Source organism: Neomonachus schauinslandi, chromosome 10, assembly GCF_002201575.2.
Source record: "Neomonachus schauinslandi chromosome 10, ASM220157v2, whole genome shotgun sequence".
In the NCBI taxonomy this organism is placed as follows: domain Eukaryota; kingdom Metazoa; phylum Chordata; class Mammalia; order Carnivora; family Phocidae; genus Neomonachus; species Neomonachus schauinslandi.
In genome coordinates, this window is record NC_058412.1 from 129,561,911 (window position 1) to 129,584,124 (window position 22,214).

Sequence of the window (22,214 nt, forward strand, 5' to 3'; positions counted from 1 at the left end):
AAGACTCTCCAGTGTAAATCCAGACATTACCAAATCATTATTGAGGCTGACAAAGAAAGAAGAGCGTCCATCCCGGAATCCCTGTGTCCTGAAACCAGGGATCACAGTGTCACAGGACCAGAGATACGGAAGGGTGCGATAAAAGAATATGCTTTGGGATTTTCTTCCAAGCAACTAAGAAGTTTTTAAATGCCCGGCTTAAATAACTTTAGGAAATATATTCACTAACCCTGGTTGTGTGTCACTTGCAGCCCAGAGCCTGTGAGGCTATAAACCCATTAAGCATGCACCCCCGAAGTATTTTTCTGATTAAGAGGCATCTTTAACTTTATGGAAGGCATTTCTGTGTTTCTGCTCCTGAATTTACTCCTGCATATAGAGCCGGACTGAATTTTAAAAATGCTAACATACTGGGAAGGCTGTGAGGCAAGACCAGTTTCCCGGGGGCCACTGTTTCTCAGAGAATAGGAAGTCAGTGCAAACCCATCATAATCCGGAAAGGTCCTGGTGAGTGCTAACGTTTGTTCACTTGATAGAGTTAAAAACGCACAAGGTTCTGTAAATATCCATTCGGTGAATATTTTTTGAGCACCTACTATGTGCCATGTACTGCAGTAGGTGCTTACACGGCAGCATCCAACCACCCTGACAAAGGTCCCTGCTCTTACAGAGCTACAGCCCAACAAAGAAAGTTCACGGTGAACGATCGACATAATAAAGTCCATTCTGCACTGAGTTCGAATGTGGCACACGCTATGGAAAAAGAGACAGTAAAGCAGGACAAAAGAATCAATCGGCCATCCTGAGAGAGTCGGGAGACCAGTTGCAATTTTAAACAGGGCGATCAGAGGGAGCGTCATTAGGAAATTACGTGTCAGCCAAGATTTAAAGAAGGTGGAGGAAAAGCACGGAGGGAACAGCCAATGGCAAAGCCGAAGATGGGAGTGTTCCTGGTTTGCTTGAGAACTGGCAGCAAGGAGGCCAGTGTGACTGGAGCAGAAAACCGAGGGAGAGGGGAAGGGCGGAGGGGGGTAGAGTCCAAGGGGAGAGCTGACATGCACATAGATCTGAGGTCAAGGTGAGAGCTTCTGCTTTCTCCGTGAGTGAGACGGATTTACCCGGGGGGGGGGGGGGGGGGGTGGGGGAGGTTTGAACACAGAAATGACATAATCTAATGTATCTTTCATCCTGATTGCTAAGAATTTCCAGAATTGAGTGTAGGTGGCAGGGATGGAATCAACTCCTCCAGGAGTCAAGGTAGCACGAGAGGAGAGGAGATGGTGACCGCTCTTCACTTTCAGTCCCGTGGGCAGGTGGAGCATGGGCCTTGGGGCTGTGTGCTTGGTTTCTGTCCTGCTCCTTCCAGAATCTACTGGAGAACCAGCTGTCCCTCTTCTGTTAGCCTCAAGTTCCTCACCTCTATAATGGAAGGAAAAATGCCTACCTCATGGAATTATTTCCAAAATAAAGAGCATTGCCAATCCTTCGCACTCTATCAGGTATACAGTAGGCACTCAAAGAAGTAAAGGGGAAGCTCTTCCTTCGTGTCTTCCCAAGAACAAGAGATGTCATAAGATGCTAATTCTGTGCCCTAGAAGATATTTAGATTTACCATCTTTATTTTAAGTTGGTTAGCTTGAGTAATTAATTCAACGTTAAGGTTTTATTGGTAAGGCACCCAGGATGTTATCTACTGAGTTAGTTGAACATGAAAGGTCTTTAAGGACGAAAGATAAAATAACGTCTGTTCTTTTGCAACTCATATTTCTGTAAAGTGGATTAGCTCATTCCTGATTGGCAAATTGGTCAATGACATGAATATAATGAGGACTTCACATGAATTCACCTGTGATTTTTATTTCCAACACAATATTGTTCAGCACCGCTAAGTAACATCAACCAAACATAAAGTTGAATGCAGGAAGCCACAGAAGTTACAGTCAGTTCATAGACAGCCCATCAATTCCTGCTCAGATGGTCAGCCTTGAAAGTCGAATTATCACCTCTCCCTGACCTTTCTCATTTGACCTACCCAGAACCCCACAATTTCACCACCCCTCAAGGGTCATCTCTTCTCAACTGCCTTCCCTTCTGTAGTTACAAGGCGAAGTCCTTTATTTGCTATCACATTCCTTTATTTTTCATGAATTTAACAAGTGTTTTTAACTGGACCAGGATTTTTATTATGTTTGCTCTTACTCCGTTCTGTTCTGGATCCCTGCTTGCTTAGTTTTGGAGTGGTCTGCCCTAACCTGATCCCCTCCTCCCAACTCCAAACACTATACTATTAATGCAAGCTTCTGCAAAATGCAACATCTGCCGAGGAATGTATATAGCATGCATGATAGAAACACATACACCCGCATCATACGCACCAGATCAAAGCAGGGCACAGCTGAGGACTGAATACACAGCCACGAGCGCACATTGGCTCTGGAGACTCATAAGCTCACTGCAAAGCCCAAGTCCCCCAGTCTGGGGGTGTGTGACCTTAGTTAAGTTGTTCCACTCCTCAAAGCTTAAATTCCTCCATCTTTAGAAATGAAACTAATAATATCACCCCCACCATGGGAGTGTTGGGAAGCTAAAGTAAGACAACTGTAAAGCACTTCATAAGTGGAGGCTATTAGACTATTGTACTGATAGAAGCTGTTTTTAAGCAAACAGAGTTCTAATGAAACAGTATGGAGTAAGTCGTCTTCACAGCAAAATGAGGTCAGACGGAGGTCCCCAAATCCATGCCTCTAGTTGATTTCAGCAGAACTGGTTTTGTGCACTTGGATACCATCCTAACTCTGAATCACACACAGCTGAGTGATGGGAGAACCCTCCAAACCAAAGTGAGAAGAACCTTGCTCTCTGGCCTTGCCTCCCTACATCTGGACAACTGGCTCAAACCCAGTTTATTTGTGCAAGATCATTTCGAGCACATTATATGCTTTTCTGTGTGTGTGTTTGGGTTCCTTTCCCCTACATATGAAAAATATAGCAGAGGAAAGATAATGCTTCCACGGCTGGAAAAGATGAGATCATTTGTAAGTGGCTTGTTAAAGCGCACATCATTTTCCTGATCAGCGGTAGCGAGACTGCATCTTTAGGAGCTGATGCGATTTATCATGTTATTATATATTTAGGGGCCTTTTGAAAATGCTGTTATTTACTCAACCGACTGTGTATATAGACTATTTAAAGCAGATTTTTGACCCAGTAGACTGTACCAGCCCCATCTATCGTCTCAATGAGCATGTGGGGACTCTTAAATATGCAGATTATTGACACAATAGACTATGAGTGCTGGAAACATACTCTAGATGGGTACATTCAAGTCATTGGAGGATGATATGTTTCTAAAAAGCATTTTCAAGGCAGACCCATACATACAGCCAGGCTCTATGGAAAAATGTACATTCGGATGGAGGGGAGTCTGGCTTTGGAGGGAAATTTTGATTTCCAGAAATAAGGTGTTCTTACTAGCATTGTGTTATGGTCTGCCCATTTGTCTATGAACAATTAAACCACCCTCTACTGAATGCCAAACAATGGCACCAAGACCTTCAGCTCGTTTTATTCTGACATGCAAAGAAGTCACTTTGTTAGAGTTAGAACAAATTCATTCTTTTACTCAAAGTATGTATTGAGCTCCATCTGTTAGCCAGTGGTGTCTTTCATTGTGAGCAACAAATATTACCTCTGGCTAACTTGAGTCAAAACAAGCAATGTGTTAGAAGGAGCATGGAACAGATCACTGGAAGAGAAGAAGCCAGTGTGGCCCTGAAGGTCAAGGAGACAGAATCAAAGGATGACCTCTTCCTGATGCTCTTGTCAAGATGGATCCACTCCAACCATTTTCCATGCTTGAGTCATGTGGTCCAAATTTGAATTCTAGGGGCACCTGGGTGGCTCAGTCTGTTGAATGTCCAACTCTTGATTTCAGCTCAGGTTGTGATCTCAGGCTTATGTGAGTGAGCCCCACATTGGGCTCCACCTTCAGTGAGGAGTCTGCTTCTCTCCCTCTCTCTCTGCTCCTCCACCTGCTCCTGCCCTCTCTCTAAAATAAATCAATAAATGGATTCTTAAAAAAAAAGTAATTGAATTCTATGGAGCAACAGTCTGATTGGCCAAGCTACAATAGTGTGCCTATACTAAAAAAAATAAATAAAATAAAATAAAAAGGAAAGAAAAGAAAAGAGAAAATTCTTATGTTTTTGTTCTACCTCCCTGCTCTTTAAACAAAATACCAAACATTTAAACACATACACAATCTGGATTGTTCTTATTGGAAAATAGTCCAGGTGCACTGGAGTCTCATTAAATTAATCTCCCAAGGACAAAAATCTATGTCCTGCTGTCTCCTTCCCAATGTGCCTAGAAGGGAGCAGATTTTTTTTTTAAGATTTTATTTATTTATTTGTTTGAGAGAGATAGCACAAGCGAGGGGAGAGCAGAGGGAGAGGGAGAAGCAGACTGCCCGCTGAGCAGGGAGCCTGATCGGGGCTCAATCCCAGGACCTGGGGATCATGACCTGAGCCAAGGGCAGATGTGTAACCGACTGAGCCCCCCAGGCACCCCAGGAAGGGAGCAGATTTATACAGCCCAGCTCTGACAGTTTTATAACTACATCAGTCCCAAAGTTGATCTTATGCCTTAAAAAATAAAATCAGTTACATGACCTATTTTAACAAGGGAGATGTTTTCAGTTTAAAGGGGGAGGTGATTTCAGTTATTAACTCACCCAAATTGCAAAAGCAGAGAGACAATGGATGGGGACAGAACACCCCCACCAAAGTGGCCCACAGTGGAGGGTAGAGGGTATTCTGGCAAAAGTAGACAATTGTCACCTCAAGAACTGTGACTCACACTGGGGACGCAGGAATGCATTCATGGGGCTCATGTTCAAATCAGAGAGAAAGATTTCCAATTCGGAGTCTCTCAGTCTTGACAGTACTGACATTTGGGCCAGATCATTCTTTGCTGTGGGGGCTGTTCTATGCATTGTAGGATGCTTAGCAGTATCTCTGGCCTCCACCCACTAGATGCCAGCATTGTACCCACTCCACCTCCCCACATGTTGCCAAATGTCCCTAGTGGGCAAAATCACCCCCAGCTGAGTCATCAAGAATGTGTTAGGTATCACCAGGAAGAGTGGTGGGAACCCACATGTGTCTCTAATTCAGTGTGCACTTGGGGGCTGGGACCCTCCTTGGGTAACCATCATCCCTGCTATTCTATTTAAGCAATATTCTGAAGTACTATGTACAAGATCATGTGTAAAGTTGTAGAAGACAAAATAGGCAAAGAAAGAGAAGAACATTTATGGAGCCCTTATTGTGTGCCCAAAACTCCCAGTGCTGGGTACATGAAGATAAACACCAATAACCTCCTTGCTTTTAAAGAGTTTACCATCTGGGAAGTGAGATCAAGAATCACAATTTGAGGGGTGCCTGGGTGGCTCAGCCATTAAGCGTCTGCCTTCGGCTTGGGTCACGAACCCAGGGTCCTGGGATCGAGCCCCGCATCAGGCTTCCTGCTCGGCAGGAAGCCTGCTTCTCCCTCTACCACTCCCCCTGCTTGTGTTCCCTCTCTCGCTGTGTCTCTCTCGGTCAAATAAATAAATAAAAATCTTAAAAAAAAAAAAAAAGAATCACAATTTGATTTGTCCAGTAGGACATATAGGTAAAGTCCTATGGATCTACAGAGAAAGGGAGATTGTACTCTGGAAGCTTGGGAAAAGATCTCAGGGCAGAGATGGCATGTAAGGTGGGTTCAGAATTCAGAATAGTCAATGTGTAACTAGTAATGGGTTAGGTGCTTGATTAGGAACATGAATCCCAACTTTTACAGCATTGACCTTCTTATCATCATGGATAATTAATGGACCAAATAGTAAAAGGGGATTACCTTATACTTTGTCAAACCAAAAAAAGAAAAAAGAAAAAAGAAAGGTCATAATTGTTGTTGAGGGCAAAAGAATATACATACCAACAAATAAAACATTATTAGTACATAGCAAGGCTAATGTACATGTACTGATAAAAAATGTATCTCACTTATAAAGTAATAACTACCAAAAAACTATGAAATGTGCACAGATTAATAGCTTTATCATGAAGCTCTCAGTTGCAAGCAAAACCCCCCAAACTATCTTAAGCAGTAAAGAGGATTATTTGCTCATGAAATTTCAAAGTACAAAGACAACAAGGCTTCTGGTGGAGTCTGATCAAAGTTCTAGCTCCAATCTATTGTAATTTTCTTGGCTCTATGCTCTGGTGTGTTAGCTTAGTCCTTAGGCTAACTTCCCTCAAGGTATCGAAATTGTTACTAGCAGTTTATACGATTACATATTCATGTATAAGAATGGGAAGAAGGAAAGGGAGAGACCATTACTTTCTTAACCATCAAATCAGACTGAGAGTGTTGATTCCCTGTTGGCTTAGGTTAGGCTGAAATCACCTAAATGAGCCAATGTGATTAGGTTAGATAGATTAGACAATGTGATTAGGTTGTACCCACACAGACCTGGGTGGCGCCAATCCCTCCCATACTTAATAGATTGGGGAGCAACCACATTGTTTATTATAATGTATCTGGGAACACTGATGATTTTTCAGCATTGCCCAAGAATTAACAAAGTTCATTTTTAAACATCTAGAAGTAACAAAAAATTGACATGATCTGGAAAGGCCACCAAGGTCCTCTTTGAAACTCTAAGGTGTACCTGCTAATTTGCCTTTTATCTCTCCAGAGTCATTCGAAGGTGTTAGACACTGGAAATAAGATGCTTTTCCAATGATCCAACCCATGCTGAACTGTCCTCCTCCATTTCAGAAAGTTCTGGTTCTTTTTCTTGTAATTTCTCCAGGAAGAGAAAAATTACTTTGACACCCAAAAGCAAACTAACCAGTTAGCTGAACACTGTCTTTTTTGTTGTTGTTAAGGGGAAAAAAATACATATATTATTATTATTTAGGAGAATTCCACTTTCATGAGTGGTTCAGGAGCTGGCTGACCAATATCAGAAGATTTACAAAGTAGAGGAAAATACATAAAACAGAGAAAAAGGCCAGAACGAATACCAAAGACAAGATAGTGTCTGTATTATGAGCCGTCTATCCGTGCTCATCATTGGAGGATATTAGATCACCAGATAGTGACTTCTCCCACTGTCCTCTCCTGAGACAGTGGCTAATTTGGTACTATTTAGCGGGTGCTGACATAGTAACCTCAAGACTTTTCCTATTTACCTATCTCCTTTATAGGCAAAGAGCGAGAAAAGGTGACAAGTCTTGAAAAGGCCATCTTAAACCAACCCTCACCTAAAATCGAAGAGTCAGAAAACCTGAGAGAATTTTCCATTAGATTATTCAAACCGTCAATTCAAAAAGATCATAAACCTCTATATCTCCCAGAATTTGGGTCATTTCCAAGAACTGCTTCATCCAACTGTCCAGTGGGGATTTGGCCCCAGATCAGACTTGCTGTTTTATATAAGTTGCCTCATTTAAAAGCTAACCTAGTTAATTAAGAACTGAAATAGGTCAGGATTTATTTGACAAAGTTACCGGAGTTATTTAGAAATGCTAATCCTTTTCATCATTAACTTTTTTGTTTGTTTGTTTCTTGTAGTATAAAAATACTCAATCTGATAAGGGGATTTAAATGAATCCAGAAGGAATTGATTGAAAATAATGCTAAGAACATGATGGATATTTTTTTTTTCAGACAACACTTGAAAGAATAAATACTAAAATCCTGAGAAATCCAGCCCCATAGCATTGCTCTTTGTGGCTAGGTCTTTGTTCTTGTAATAATGAAAAGGGGCATATATGGAGTGCTTACTATTACCAGGCATTCTGAGTTCTTTCCAATTATCTCAAATCTCGTAGTCATCTTAGAGGCAGGTACTATTATTACCTCCAATTTATAGATGAAGAGAGTGAGACCCACAGAGCTGGTTAGTTTGCTCAAGATGACAATGTGAAATGGGGCAGAGGTGGGATTTGAACCTGGGCAGCCTTGCTGTAGACATTGTGCTCTTCGCTTCCATGTCGTAATAACCGTGAAGGGGATTCCCACACTTTGCTTTCTGATTTTCCCTAATGGCACTGAGCGTTCTCCTCCAGGCACCCCCTTGCTTCACTGACAACTAGACACAGGACGAGTATCCTCTTTCCTTATCACCAATTCCCAAAACTGCAGCTGACCTTGACTTTGCAGCATTTTTTTTAACTATTGACATTTGGGGCTAAATACTTCTTTGTTGTGGGGGACTGTCGTGTGCCTTGTAGGGTGTTTAACAGCATCCCCTGGCCTCTGTATTCACTACTGGTCAGTAGAACCTCTTCTCCAGTTGTAACAACCAAAGATGTCTTCAGACTTTGCCAAATGTCCCTTTGGGGGCAAGCTTGCTCCAGGTTAAGAACCCCTCAGTTAGAGTCTGTTGATGAGCCAGCTGGCTCTTGGGGTCCCACGTTCTTCTACAGAAACCAGCTCCCAGGAAATGATCTGATAAACTCATTCACCCTAAAGTGCCAAGATGAAATAAGAGTCTTTGAATTTTTACAGGGGATGAGTTCTTGGTGTGCCTCATGCCAAATCAACAAGAGTCTAATTGTAGGGTTTGAGGCAGGAAGTAGAGTATGAAAGGTTTCAGAGTTGAGGAGGAAAGGGTCTTTTCAGTGCTCTTGAATCCACACCCCCATCTGTCCCTGACTTCCTCTGCCTCCCAGGAGGAACAGCCCACCCTGTGTGGAACCTCAACCATCCAAAGAGATATCCTGTTAAAAAATCTTTTTGTTGTTCTCTATGGCTTGAAAGTGGGTTGGAACCAATGAGTAAAATCTAAGTTTGTGAAAGCTAGAGAAAACTGTCCTTTCCTGATGCAGTCACTCACTCATTCATTTCTCATTCCAGCCATTCATTCATTTCTTCCTATATTCAACAAATGTTTGAACAAATTGGGCCCAGGATAGCAATAGAAAACAGTGGTGAACAAGATAGACTCCACCTGCCCTTGGGGGACTTACGGTCCCATTGGAAAGCCAAAGAACCCAGTAAATAGGAGAATAAAATAGTTGCAAATTGAGATAAAAACTGTACAAGAAAAAGTGGCAGGCTGTAACTTTAGCAATTGGGGATTTGGGGGGGAGTGAGCGGTGGTTACAGTGATCAGGGATGACCCCTCTGAAGACAGGCCTTTGAGCTGACACTAAAAGACTGAGAAAGAATTAGACATAACAAAAGAAGGAGATCTTCCATGTACGAGGAGCAGAATTTCAAAGGTCTTAGAGGAGCAAAGAATTTGGTGAGTTCAGAAATAGGTGGGGAGAATTTTGGCTCTAGACGTCAGCAAGGGGACACTGATGAGAGGGGGTGTGAAATGGAAAGAGGACAGGTCAGAGCCTGCAGCCTGCATTAGGGAGCATGAACCTGAGGGCCAAGGGAAGCCATTGAGAGGGTTTACGCAAAGGAAGTTGGGTCTCCGTTTAGCAGGTCCCCGTCACTGTCACACAGATTGATGGACTGTAGGAGAGCAAGACTGGCCACCAATTGAGGAGGACACCATATCTACCAGAGAACACCTAATGGCAGCCTGAACCAAGGCAGTGATGTGGACGTGGATGACAGCATGCAGAGTTTAGATTTATTTTGGAAATAGAATTGACATGTCTGGCTGACAAATTAGATACAGGGAGTGAGGGGAAAAGACAAATCCAGCATAGATCGTAGAGCTCGACAGATCCAGATTCAAGTCCCAATTCAGCTGTGTGACTCTGGAGATGTAATTAACATTCTCAGCAATTCAATGTCATCATCTGTGAAGACAGAATTGGAAAGACATATAGTGTTGTGGGGATCAAATAATGTAACACATATAAAAAATTAGCCTACTAGCTCTTACTTGTACATTTGCTCTCAACAGATGTTAGCTATTAGTATTTCTTCTTTAACAGAATAAGCTGCTTCAAAGCTGGAAGTTCTCCATTACTGATGACGTTCAAGTCTATCTTGAGCGGTTACTTGACTAACGTGTGAATAAAATGATGAAAGCACATCATGAAAGCTTGAGCTAAAAACTTTCCCCGATCCTTAGATGCGGTCCAATTGTATCATGGTGGAAACCTGGCTCGACTCCTAGGGGGAAGGGTGGCAAAGCATGGCAGTACTCATAGCCAGGCTGGTCCTAACGATCATGTTGGTGGGGAATCCAACACAAAGAAGAGTGGGAAGGTCCAATGTTTAAACCATTAATTGTAGAAATGAAGAACACCAGGACAAGGAAATCCTTCCCTGGCTAAAGCCAGATTGGCCATAAGATACAGAAGGTCTTTCTACCTCAGACTTCTGTGATTCTAGAGACAGCAAAGACTCACCAGGAAAGCAAAGGCCAGATCGCTTTCTGTCAGTGCCAATTTAGCTTCTCTGAGGGAAGAGTGAGCTTTTCTTTCTCTCTCTCTTTCTTTCTCTCCCTCTCTCTTTCTTAATGGGAAGTGGTCACAGCCATGAACTTAGCAAAAGAAGCAAGTTAAAATTTCTCCATTCTTGGCTAATGCAGTTAGACGTCTTTGAGAAAAAGCAATGAGAAGTGGTCATTATCCATTATCTGCATGAAATATTTCAGAGAAAGATGCAGCATTTGCCAAAAAAAAAAGAGAGAGAGAGAGAGAGAGAGAAAGAAAGAAAAGAAAAGAAAGAAAGGGAAAAAAAGAAAAAAACATTTGACTTCAGGCCAGGCAAGAAGGGAACAAAATCACCTTCTCACTCCGTGGGTTGGCTGCACTGATGTTATTTCAAGTAAAATGGGAATATATGTCTGAAAAAATACAGATGGTGCCTAAGCTTCAAATACTTTCTGAAGGTCATTCTGGACAATGATTCACTGTCCCTTTTCTTGGGGAAAAAAAAAACCCTCCAAACTTTCCAGTCTTGGAAATAACTATATACATGAGTGTGTTTCTATCTCCCTATGTGAGGAAAATGCATAGGAAATCATGATGCACATTTTGCTGAAAATGGTTGTTACCATTTGAAAAGTCAAAGCCTAAAAATCTTAATTTCCTAGGAAAGCCTCAGTCCTATTGTGTAGTTTCTTTGTCCCTATTTCGTTTCATTTTGTTTTATCCCCTGCTCCTGATTTATGGCTCTCTTGGCGTGAAGATAATATAAGGATAATAGCTTCTAAACTGGAACCACCAGAAAGCTGATGAACTAGCCCCCTTCTAACCCTCCTCCATGAATATTTTCTCTTTCTGCTTTTAAAAATTGTCACCAGGACATTTCCCAGTAAGACTATACACTGGACTGATATTGTAGGTAGCTAAATGCAGAGGGTTTTTCTAGACCTTCTGCTTTGAGCATTAGTCATTTCTCTCAGTGCAAAGCCCAAGGCCTCCAACATAGACCTTTCCCCTCGGAGGGCGTGTTGCTTTATTTCTCGAGGACTGCAGACATGATCATTATGGGTAATGACGTAATAACTTGTGGAAGCTCCCAGCACACATACCACTGGCTCCTTGTAAGAATGATTTAATATTAAGTAACAAACCCCAAGCTAGAGGAAGCTCTTTTCTTATGCATGACACATACAAAGCTGGTTCACATCTAATGCAAATATCATCCAAAAGCTGTTGGCTTGGAATAGGATTTAGGGATAAAAAGATGCCAAAGTCAACTGATGTCAGCCGTCTGTAGGTTCAGGTGGGAGGTCAGGATATGCAGTGTTTATAAAATGCCTAGGACAGCCAGGGAAGTTGGGAGGATGTCTTACAGCCTTGGTGGTTTACATATTTCATCGTATTTGATACTCTTCTCTTTCCTATGAAGTAGACACTATAATTATTCCCATTTTATAGATGAGGAAGCTGAGCCTCCGACAGTTTTAGCAACTTTCCCAAGATCACATGAAGCAGGAAGTGGCAGATCTGAACAGAGACCTGCCTGATGCCATGGCCCATGGGCCATCCTCTTTCTTCATTAACTGGTCAGTCCTTGAATCAGTGACTTTTGTTTTCCTCTTGCTCCGTGCTTTCCAGTGTAAACTGGGAGCAGTGGTCGAAGCCCCAGGTATTTCATCTTTTGGCCCTTGGAGAGGCAAGGGGCTGGCCCTCTCAAAGAAGCCTTGTCTTCTCACAAAGCCAGTACCCACATATGCATATGAACACAGAGAGAAGCAGATTGCTAAATATCTTGCTACTAATGAACAGTTTTGCTGTTCATGGCAGGGCTTCTCTTTGTTTGTTTGCATGGTGAAGGAATCCCCGAGGGATCTTGTGAACTGCTTCCTCCTCCGTAAGCCTGGGCTGGGGTCGAGAGTCTGCATTTCTAACCCCGTTCCCAGGTGATGCTGCTGCCACGCCAAGGACCAACCTTTACGCAGCGAGGGTTTACCATCCACTTTCTATGTCCCGACAGAGCCCTGTGAGGTGGGCAGGCTTGGGACTGTCACCCCTATTCCACTTGATAAGGGATCAAGGTCAAAGAGCTGGTATGTAAAAGCACCAGCACAGCATGCCCGATCTTCACACTCTTTGCCTCCCCTGGCTCCCTGGGTTCAGAGGGTGCAAATGGATGGGTCCCAGACATATTTGGTTTCATCTGCAAGGTTTGGCCAAACAATTTCTGGCAGCCCGAAGACCCCCCATGGCGAGTCCTGCACCCTTTCCCTGTGATGTAAATTTTCCACTGCACAAAGCTCCTCTGCGTCTCTCTATCTAGACGAGTGCCAGCACCACTCACCTTTGCAACTGAGGATTCTTTTTCTTCCATCTGGCCTACTTTGCCCACTTAAGTTACCTGGCTACCTCCAGCAATGCCTGACCTTTCCATGACCTCGTTCTCCCCAACCGCATGGCGTCTGACTTCTCTGCATAACTCATCCCTCTACTTCTGCTCGGCCTTTGGAGAACGGCCGTGACGGGCGTTCCAGTGAAATTTGACGAAATTTCTCGCATGTGGTAGCTGCAGAATAAATATTTCTTGATTAAATGAATAAACAGATGAACCACAAGGGGATGACAGAGTATCCACTTCCCCTGATGTAAACTCGCTTCGTCCTTTTTTTGCTGATGACCAAGGATGTGGAGGAAGACACAGAGCGTGATTAGAAAACAGCTTTATGGTGCAAAGGGCTCTGAAGGGGGCTCAGCAAAGTGCCCACAACAAGAAGACGTTAACTAAATGGACGGTTTTTGCTTCACACAGACCCCACCTGCTAGGCATCTCATTGTGCAAGGAAAATGTTCCCATTAACAGAATGGTCTACAGGAAATAATAAACGAGATGTGTTGTTCTTGATGACCTTCAGAAAGCTCGCGGTCCATCTCTAGAGAGCACTTACAGGCTGGGAAGAAGCCCACACCCCTATCCCCCACCGCTGCACCCAGCCCCTCTCCGACATTCTTTAAATAGGGATTTCTCTTTGTTCGGTTCCGACCTTCGGGTAGAGGGAACAAGCCCTTCTCTCTGGACCCATGTGTACAAGTTGCCTCGAGGTGAACGAGTTGTGTGTAGTGCGACAGGGATAAAAATCCATATGCTGTGAATTTTACTTTTCCTGTTGAAAATTGTCCCGTTTAGAAAGGCGCGTGAGCTTCGACGATTTCCCCAGTCTGAAGGGAGCTGGAGCCTGGGTTCAGGGGTACCCAGATTCTCAGAAAGTGAAGCCTATGCTCTGAGTGGTGTCCGGGCCCCCGTGGCCCTCTAGCCCACCCCCTGCTGAAGCACAGACATACAGATCCCCCAGCATGTCACCGCACAGGGCCCTCACTCCGGGCCTGGCCACCGTGGGAAGTGGCTCAGTCTCCTTGAACTAAATCCTCTTATCTCCTTACTCAGCCTGCCAACAAGAGTGCCAATTAGTGCCAATAATAATATACATAGTCACGGATTTCGAGACCACAGTCACCAAAACGCTAGAGACTCGTGCCAGGGAGGCCTTCCTCTGTGTCATCATGTAGCATACCTACTGGGTACACGGCGAGAAATTCTCGCAGTCCCTTCATTGACGTCTGCCCTGCGCACTGTGGAATCTTCGTGTGATTTTAAACCGTCATTTAGTGGGGTAGATTGGTGAAAATGATCCTGTAACCACTGGATATGTTTTTAAATGAGGTCTTGGTTGCGTTCTGGTTTAGTTTTTGAAAATCAGCCTTCTTGAATTTTATATTCTTCTAGGGTAATAGCTGTCCCCACCTCTACTACCACTTTATTTATTTATTTATTTTTTTTAAGATTTTATTTATTTATTCATGAGAGACAGAGAGAGAGAGGCAGAGGGAGAAGCAGGCTCCCAAGGAGCAGAGAGCCCGATGCGGGACTCGATCCCAGGACCCTGGGATCATGACCTGAGCCGAAGGCAGACGCTTAACCATCTGAGCCACCCAGGCGCCCTCTACTACCACTTTAAAAACTGTCAGTGTTTTTACGGTAAACACTCTATGGTGGATTTTTAAGGCAACGGCAAAAATGTACACCTAGCAAAAAATCTGTTATCTAACATCATGCAACCCATGAGTTATTTTGCACAATTTCATTTAAGTCATTCTGAAGAGACATTCTTGGAACAATTGAGGTGGTAATTAAAAAAAAAAAAAGTTTCTCTTTCGTTTTTTTTAACCTTTGATAAAAGAGGAAATTTCTAAAATTTAAGGGTTTATTTCTGAATTTTAGCCATACACTAATAGGGTAAAAAGCTCACAGCATGTAAAATATATTCCTCCAGTGACATTTGTTTGTAAAATCAAGAATTCAGGAGAAGACCACCCTAATATTTGTGGGGTCTATATCGTGGAACAGCTAATGTACTATATTCATGACAAAATTAGTCCATACTTTCAAAGTTCCCACGTGTGAGTCTTTTGAATCAAAGTCTGCTCACATTAGGAGTGCATTTTCTAATGCTTTGCAGTCTTGATGCTTATTTTCAGTCTTCCTACTTAAAAGTTTAAATTCACAGCTCAGGGATTTCTGGCAACAAGAACGTTGGTGGCTGTGTTGGTCTGAAAAGATGATTTATGGGGATGTTCTGGTTTTATCATTGAGAGGAGCCGGTTAGGATGGTTGTAATTCACACCTGATCTATATCAAAGGGGAGGGGAGGGAGCGTTGCCCATCACAGGTGCCACTTGAACCATCCGGGGACGTGGGGGCGGGGTTTGCAACTGGAATAATCCCTTTGCATTGTATGATCTATTCATTCATCCGTTCAGATAATCTGTGGGCACCATTCTGTGCCAGGGTGCAGTCTGAGCGCTGGGAGAAGCAAGGTCTCCGTCTTCATGGGGGCCAAACATTTCATCTTTGCATTTGCTGGGAGGAGACAATCAATCAATGGGAAAACAAGACGATTTCAGAGTAGGGTAGGTGCTACGGGGATCTCAATAAGTAGGTGGATGTGATCTGGAGTTAGGCAGAGAAGGGGAGACTGGTCGGGACAGGCTTCTCCAAAAGGGGCCCTGTAAGCATAGACCTGAAGAATGAAAAGGAATCACCATGTGAAGGTCCAAAGGAAGAACTTCCCGAGCAGAGAGGTCTGCAGCTGCAAAGAACCACATCAGGGAAGGGATTGGCAGGTTCAGGAAGGAGCGAGTAGGCTGTCATGCCTCAGGCATGGAGAGCAGGGTGAGGGTATGGGGTAATCGAGCAGGGAGGTAGAGACCCAGTCCTGCAAGCTCTATAGACCATGCTAAGGGTTTGGATTTCATTTTTAGTGCAGCACAAAGACACTGTAGGAGTTAAAACAGAACAATGTTACCACCCAATACCTTAATCTTTTTGAGAATAATTCTTTTGAGAAAGAATATTCTCACCGTTCTCTGAAAAACAGCTGGAGGAAATAGAAGCAGGAAGCCCACTTCCTCATCCTAGTGAACAATAATGGCAGCACAGTCAGCGCAGTGGCCATGGGGTGCAAGGGAAATGATCCCTTGAGTCAATCACTTAGAGCACTGAGAGGGTGTGCTTAGGAATTAGCTGTCCTGGGGATGCACAAGCTTCGTGTGACCAGAATCCGGCAGCAGCAAGGGATGAGATTAGAAATTTAGCTTGGAAAGGGAGATGCTTGCCACCGTGGAGTTTGATCTTGAACCTGAGATCCACAAGGAGGTTCTCCAGAGAATAGTTCTTTTTATTGTGCCTTGGCATAATTGTGATCATTTTCTTTTGTTAAATAAGTATTCATAAGAATAAACTTGCCACTCATCCACTTTACCAAGATTTACACTTGATGCAATCTTATTAAACAAATCATCGATAGAGAGAGAGAGAGACAGATACTCATTACGCAACCAGATCACCCATATTCTGGCTGTCTTTCCTCTGGTGTCAGCTGCCGGTGGCAAACAAAATCACTTAAGTCAAGCGAACGGTTTTAAATGTATAATATTAAAATGTGTTTTAAGGGGCGCCTGGGTGGCTCAGTCGTTAAGCGTCTGCCTTCGGCTCAGGTCATGATCCCAGGGTCCTGGGATCGAGCCCCGTATCGGGCTCCCTGCTCTGCGGGAAGCCTGCTTCTCCCTCCCCCACTCCCCCTGCTTGTGCTCCTGCTCTCGCTATCTCTCTCTCTGTCAAATAAATAAATAAAATCTTTTAAAAATAAAATAAAATAAATAATAAATAAATAAATAAATAAATAAATAAAATGTGTTTTAAAAAACTCCTTGGAACCCTCAGCCATCGTTAAAATACACTCACTTTGACGGATGCTTTGGCACTTTTTTTATGAAGCTTTTCAATGCGTTACCTTATCAGGTGCATGAGATTTAGTCTGTTCTGCAGAAGAAAACAGACAAAAAGGGTCTCTCAGCACGAGTTACTCTTCTGTAAAGGTTATAGTAAACATGTCAATGCCTAATTAAGCAGAAAATTTTATCTGTATTGTGGGGGAGGCGTTTGCTGTCTCTGACTTTTCTTCTGGGGAATCCATTTAGAAGGACAAAGTAGATTGTGAAGCTGAGCTGGTCCGGAAAGCTCGGCTTACAAATGTCAGCAGGGAAAAAACCAAAACCAAAAACACTTCCTTTCTCCTTGTTTGAAAATGACTCTATTGGCTGGGCAGATTATGGGGGGGAGGGTGCGCATGCACGCATACACCCATGTACGTACATACACACAGGCATACATATTTTACACACACGCACATACAAACACACACCCAAAAACGTGAATTGCTTCCGACCAAATGTCAGGCCCTGTGCTAGGCACCACAAAAACTGAGATGTGTAAAACCTGACCACACTCTTAGCCCACTGTGGTGATGGAAAGACCTCTTTTTCCCTGCTAGATTTTTTTCACTGGCTCTGCGTGCATTGCTATGATGCTGGGATCATATTGCTCAGGGATGTGGTAACTGTATGTCTCGGTTGGCCTGGAACAGCCTTGGCTAATGAGTGTTGTCCCAGTTTTTGAGCAATAAAGCCCTTTGAATTCTCAAAAGTGACCCTGTTTGATTGATAAAATTTGCCTGACTCTTTGGAGTATTTTGCTTGGCTCTGTAACAACTCATTTATTAATTTTATAACAGGCTTTCTCCTTGAGCTTAATGATATGACTAACATACCAAATACTAATTTGCAAACATACAAATTAGTCCTGGAAAAAGCAAATGCAATGAGGATGAGAGGGGTGGTCTAATTTAGTCATCCAGTTATTTTAAACGGGTTTTTCTTGCAAGAAGTGACCACTGATTAATGGTTGGTCAACTAGATTGAGTAGCTTTTGTTTCTTCAAATCAATTTATGGAACTGGAGACCAGCAACACCAGTTTAATGAAAAAATCCACTTGTCAGCTTGCTAGGAAAACAAAAACACACCACCAGTAACAATACAGTAATGAGCACAACCACCAAGCTAGTGGCTAAACTATTTTTACATTTTGTCTTGTTTTATGGTATCATGACTTTAAAAAAAAAATTATTTATTTGAGAGAGAGAGAGAGCGTGTGCACAGGGGGGAGGGGCAGAGGGAGAAAGAGAAAGAGAACCTCAGGCAGACTCCCCACTGAGCACAGAGCCTGACTCAGGGCTCGATCTCACCACCCTGAGATCATGACCTGAGCCGAAATCAAGAGTCAGATGCTTAACCAACTGAGCCCCCCAGCACCCCATATCATGCCTTTGAAATCATGGGCTCTTGTCTCCAGCATTCCCATAATTCTCCCCTCCAAAGTGATTATCTATTTAGTGATATTTCAATGAACCTTTGACTTTTGGGTCACCGCGAAGTTTTCTTATTGGTGAGGCTGGTCGTAGAAAGTGGAGTGGGGTGGTGAGGACCACGGATTCTCCCGTCAAACAGACCGGAGACATGTCATGATTCGGGGACACCAGCTCTGTGGCCTTGGGCAAATTCCTTAACCTTAGAGCCGCAGTTTCGTCATAGTTCCTACTTCATGCAGATAATCAAACAAAATGAAAGAAGGCATTTGTGGTGGTCAACAGAGCTCCTAGGAGGTAGTAACTGCTCAATGACTATTTACTGAGCCTTTGGAATTCCTGCCTGGAGCTGCCTTATTCCCAAAAAACCCCCTTCTCTTCTAACTCCCACTGCCTGCCTCCCAGGACACACCTCCATGCCTGATCTCTCTTTTCCAAGCTTTCTCGCTGGTGAATGGAAATACAGCCCCACCCTAGGGATTCTCCCAAGGGCCCACCTGTGCTAAGAGGGGAGAGAGAGGCTCACAAGGAAAAAAGACATTGCACTGAGATCATGCAAGCCTTGCAAATCTAAGACTGAATCTCCCTTGCTTTGGTACTTCTTTAGTTATATTTTATCCACGTGGCTCTGAAAAGGCCAGGTGAAGGAAATGAACACATGGGCATAAATAGTCACTTTCTCCATCTCTGTTGATGGATATTTGCCCATTAATTCCCTATGCACCCGCTCTCTCATGCCTTCATTTTCCCTATGCAATTACTGGTCCTAAATCCTCTCAGAGAAGGGAAGGCATGCATCCCCAATAGCATTTTGCATCTACAAATCAAACGTATAATTGGCATCTCATGACGGGTACCCACAAATCACAAAGCATTTGAAATTACAGGCAAGATCGAGAGGGCATTTGCAGCCTTGTCTGAAAAGGTCTTCATAAACCTGTTTGAGAATAATAGGATATTCCCCAAATCTCCAATTCCGACACCATTTGCTATTATTTTAAAATCATTATGTTTGCCGAACTTACATAATTTTTCAGCTATCAATGGAAGATTTTATTCAATACTCCATAATCTCTCTTCCTGCTGTGCAACTCTCTACAAATAAAAATGTTATAACAAAAAGACGCTGGCTACCAAAAATATAATGGCCGTGCATCTAAATTATCTGTGAGCACTCAGAAATGGGTTTGTAAGATAATCATATGCCAGTATATCCCAGAGTCTTGGGAAACCTTACCACAGAGATGCCAAGTGTCAAGTCTAGTTTTCTTATGAGCCAACGTCCTTCTCTGGAGAGATGTGTCTTTGAAGGATTTGAATTGCCATTCAGCTTTCTTGAAAGTCCTACCTGTGAATTTAGCGACTATCCCACCGTCGGAGCATTGGAGTGATACTCCTTAAACGTGAAAATTATTAACTTGGGATCCTAGGCATTTATAAAGATTTGTGACTCCTGTCAATTTAAAAAAAAAGGGGGGGGGGCATGAGACAGCACAAAAGACATCATTTGGCTTTTTCCTGTGTCCATTGCTTGCAGTTCATGAAAGTGTAGATTCAGTTGCTATTTCACTCCATATCGGAAGCCCTTAGTCTAAGTGGGGAACTTGGGACGGCAGATGTCACCTGTCATCTTATTTCGTCTCTTCTTCTTCCCTCGCAGGCTACGCCCAGGAGGAACAGCTGAAGGAACAGGAGGACATAAAAGAAGAAGAGGAGGAAGAGGAGGACAGTGGTTCGGTAGCTCAGCTTCAGGGCAGCAATGACCCAGGGACAGACGAGGAGCTAGAAACGGGCCCAGAGCAGAAGGGCTGCTTCAGCTACCAGAACTCTCCCGGAAGCCACTTGTCCAATCAGGACGCGGAGAACGAGTCTCTGCTGAGCGATGCCAGTGACCAGGTGTCAGACGCCAAGAGCGTCTGTGGTCGGGATGCCCCGGACCAGAAAGCCAACGTGCACCCCAAGCTGCCCAGCGAAAGCCACAACTGCATGGATAAAATGACCGCCGTCTACGCCAACATCCTGTCGGATTCCTACTGGTCGGGCCTGGGCCTCGGCTTCAAGCTGTCCGGCAGCGAGCGGCGGAACTGTGATGCCCACAATGGCAGCAGCAAGACTGATTTCGACTGGCACCAAGACGCGCTGTCCAAAAGCCTCCAGCAGAACTTGCCTTCCCGATCCGTGGGGAAGCCCAGCCTGTTCAGCTCGGTGCAGCTCTATCGGCAGAGCGCCAAGATGTGCGGCTCCGTGTTCACCGGGGCCAGTAGGTTCCGCTGCCGACAATGCAGCGCCGCCTACGACACCCTGGTCGAGCTGACCGTGCACATGAATGAAACGGGCCACTACCAAGATGACAACCGCAAGAAGGACAAGCTGCGCCCCGCCAGCTACTCGAAGCCCCGGAAGAGGGCTTTCCAGGATATGGACAAGGAGGACGCTCAGAAGGTTCTCAAGTGCATGTTCTGTGGCGACTCCTTCGATTCCCTCCAAGATCTGAGCGTCCACATGATAAAAACAAAACATTACCAAAAAGTGCCTTTGAAGGAGCCAGTCCCAACCATTTCCTCGAAAATGGTCACTCCGGCCAAGAAACGCGTCTTCGACGTCAACCGACCGTGCTCCCCCGATTCGACCACGGGCTCGTTGGCAGATCCGTTCTCTTCCCAGAAGCCCGCCGGCCTGCCACTGTCGTCCAACAACCGGTACGGCTACCAGAACGGCGCCAGCTACACCTGGCAGTTCGAGGCCTGCAAGTCCCAGATCCTCAAGTGCATGGAGTGCGGGAGCTCACACGACACCCTGCAGCAGCTCACCACCCACATGATGGTCACCGGCCACTTCCTCAAGGTCACCAGCTCGGCCTCCAAGAAGGGGAAGCAGCTGGTGCTGGACCCACTGGCCGTGGAGAAGATGCAGTCGCTGTCGGACGCCCCGAGCAGTGACTCGCTGGCTCCCAAGCCGTCTGGGAACTTGGCTTCTGACGGCGCGGCCTCTACCACCGAGCTGAAGAAAGAGGGCAAGAAGGAAAAACCAGAGGAGAGCAACAAGGATGAGAAAGTCATGAAGCAGGAGGAGTATGAGGACCCTCTGCAAAAGCCTTTAGACCCCACCATAAAATACCAGTATCTAAGGGAGGAGGATTTGGAGGACGGCTCCAAGGGCGGAGGGGACATTTTGAAGTCATTGGAAAATACCGTCACCACAGCCATCAACAAGGCCCAGAACGGGGCTCCCAGCTGGAGCGCGTACCCCAGCATCCACGCAGCCTACCAGCTGTCGGAGAGCACCAAGCCTGCTTTGCCCATGGGATCCCAAGTCCTGCAGATTCGACCTAACCTCACCAACAAGCTGAGGCCAATTGCACCCAAGTGGAAAGTGATGCCGCTGGTCTCGGTGCCCGCCAACCTGGCCCCATACACCCAAGTGAAGAAGGAGCCCGACGACAAAGAGGAAGCCGCCAAGGAGTGCGGGAAAGAAAGCCCCCGGGAGGAGGCATCGCCTTTCAGCCACAGTGAGGGAGACGCTTTCTCCAAAAGCGAAACCCCTTCCGAGTCCCAGAAGGCCGAGTCTTGCCTCCTGAAGGAGGAGGCCAGGCTGGCGGAGGAGGGTGGCGAGCCCGAGAAACGCGCGCCCCTGGAGCCCGCGCCCTCTCTCAGCAACGGGTGCACCCTCCCCACGCGGGCGCCGGCCCTGCCGAGCATCAACCCGCTCAGCGCCCTGCAGTCCGTCCTCAACAATCACCTGGGCAAGGCCACGGAACCCCTGCGCTCCCCTTCCTGCTCCAGCCCGAGCTCAAGCACAATTTCTAGGTTCCACAAGTCCAGTCTCAGCGTCATGGACAAGCCGGGCTTGAGTCCCGCCCCCACGCGGCCGGCCTCCGTGTCCAGGCGCTACCTGTTCGAGAGCAACGATCAGCCCATCGACCTGACCAAGTCCAAGAGCAAGAAAGCCGAGTCCTCGCAAGCACAGTCCTGCACGTCCCCGCCTCAGAAGCACGCTCTGTCTGACATTGCCGACATGGTCAAGGTCCTCCCCAAAGCCACCACCCCGAAGCCCGCCGTTTCCTCACGG

General features: G+C 45.0%; 1 protein-coding gene across 1 annotated transcript in view; it reads left to right on the forward strand.

Annotated features, from left to right (window-relative positions):
- The window catches only part of TSHZ2 (teashirt zinc finger homeobox 2), a 263,305-nt gene that overhangs the window by 238,628 nt on the left and 2,463 nt on the right, over positions 1-22,214 (forward strand). The window contains 1 exon segment of the mRNA XM_021677895.2: positions 19,807-22,214. Coding sequence (XP_021533570.1) covers positions 19,807-22,214 — 2,408 coding nt within the window.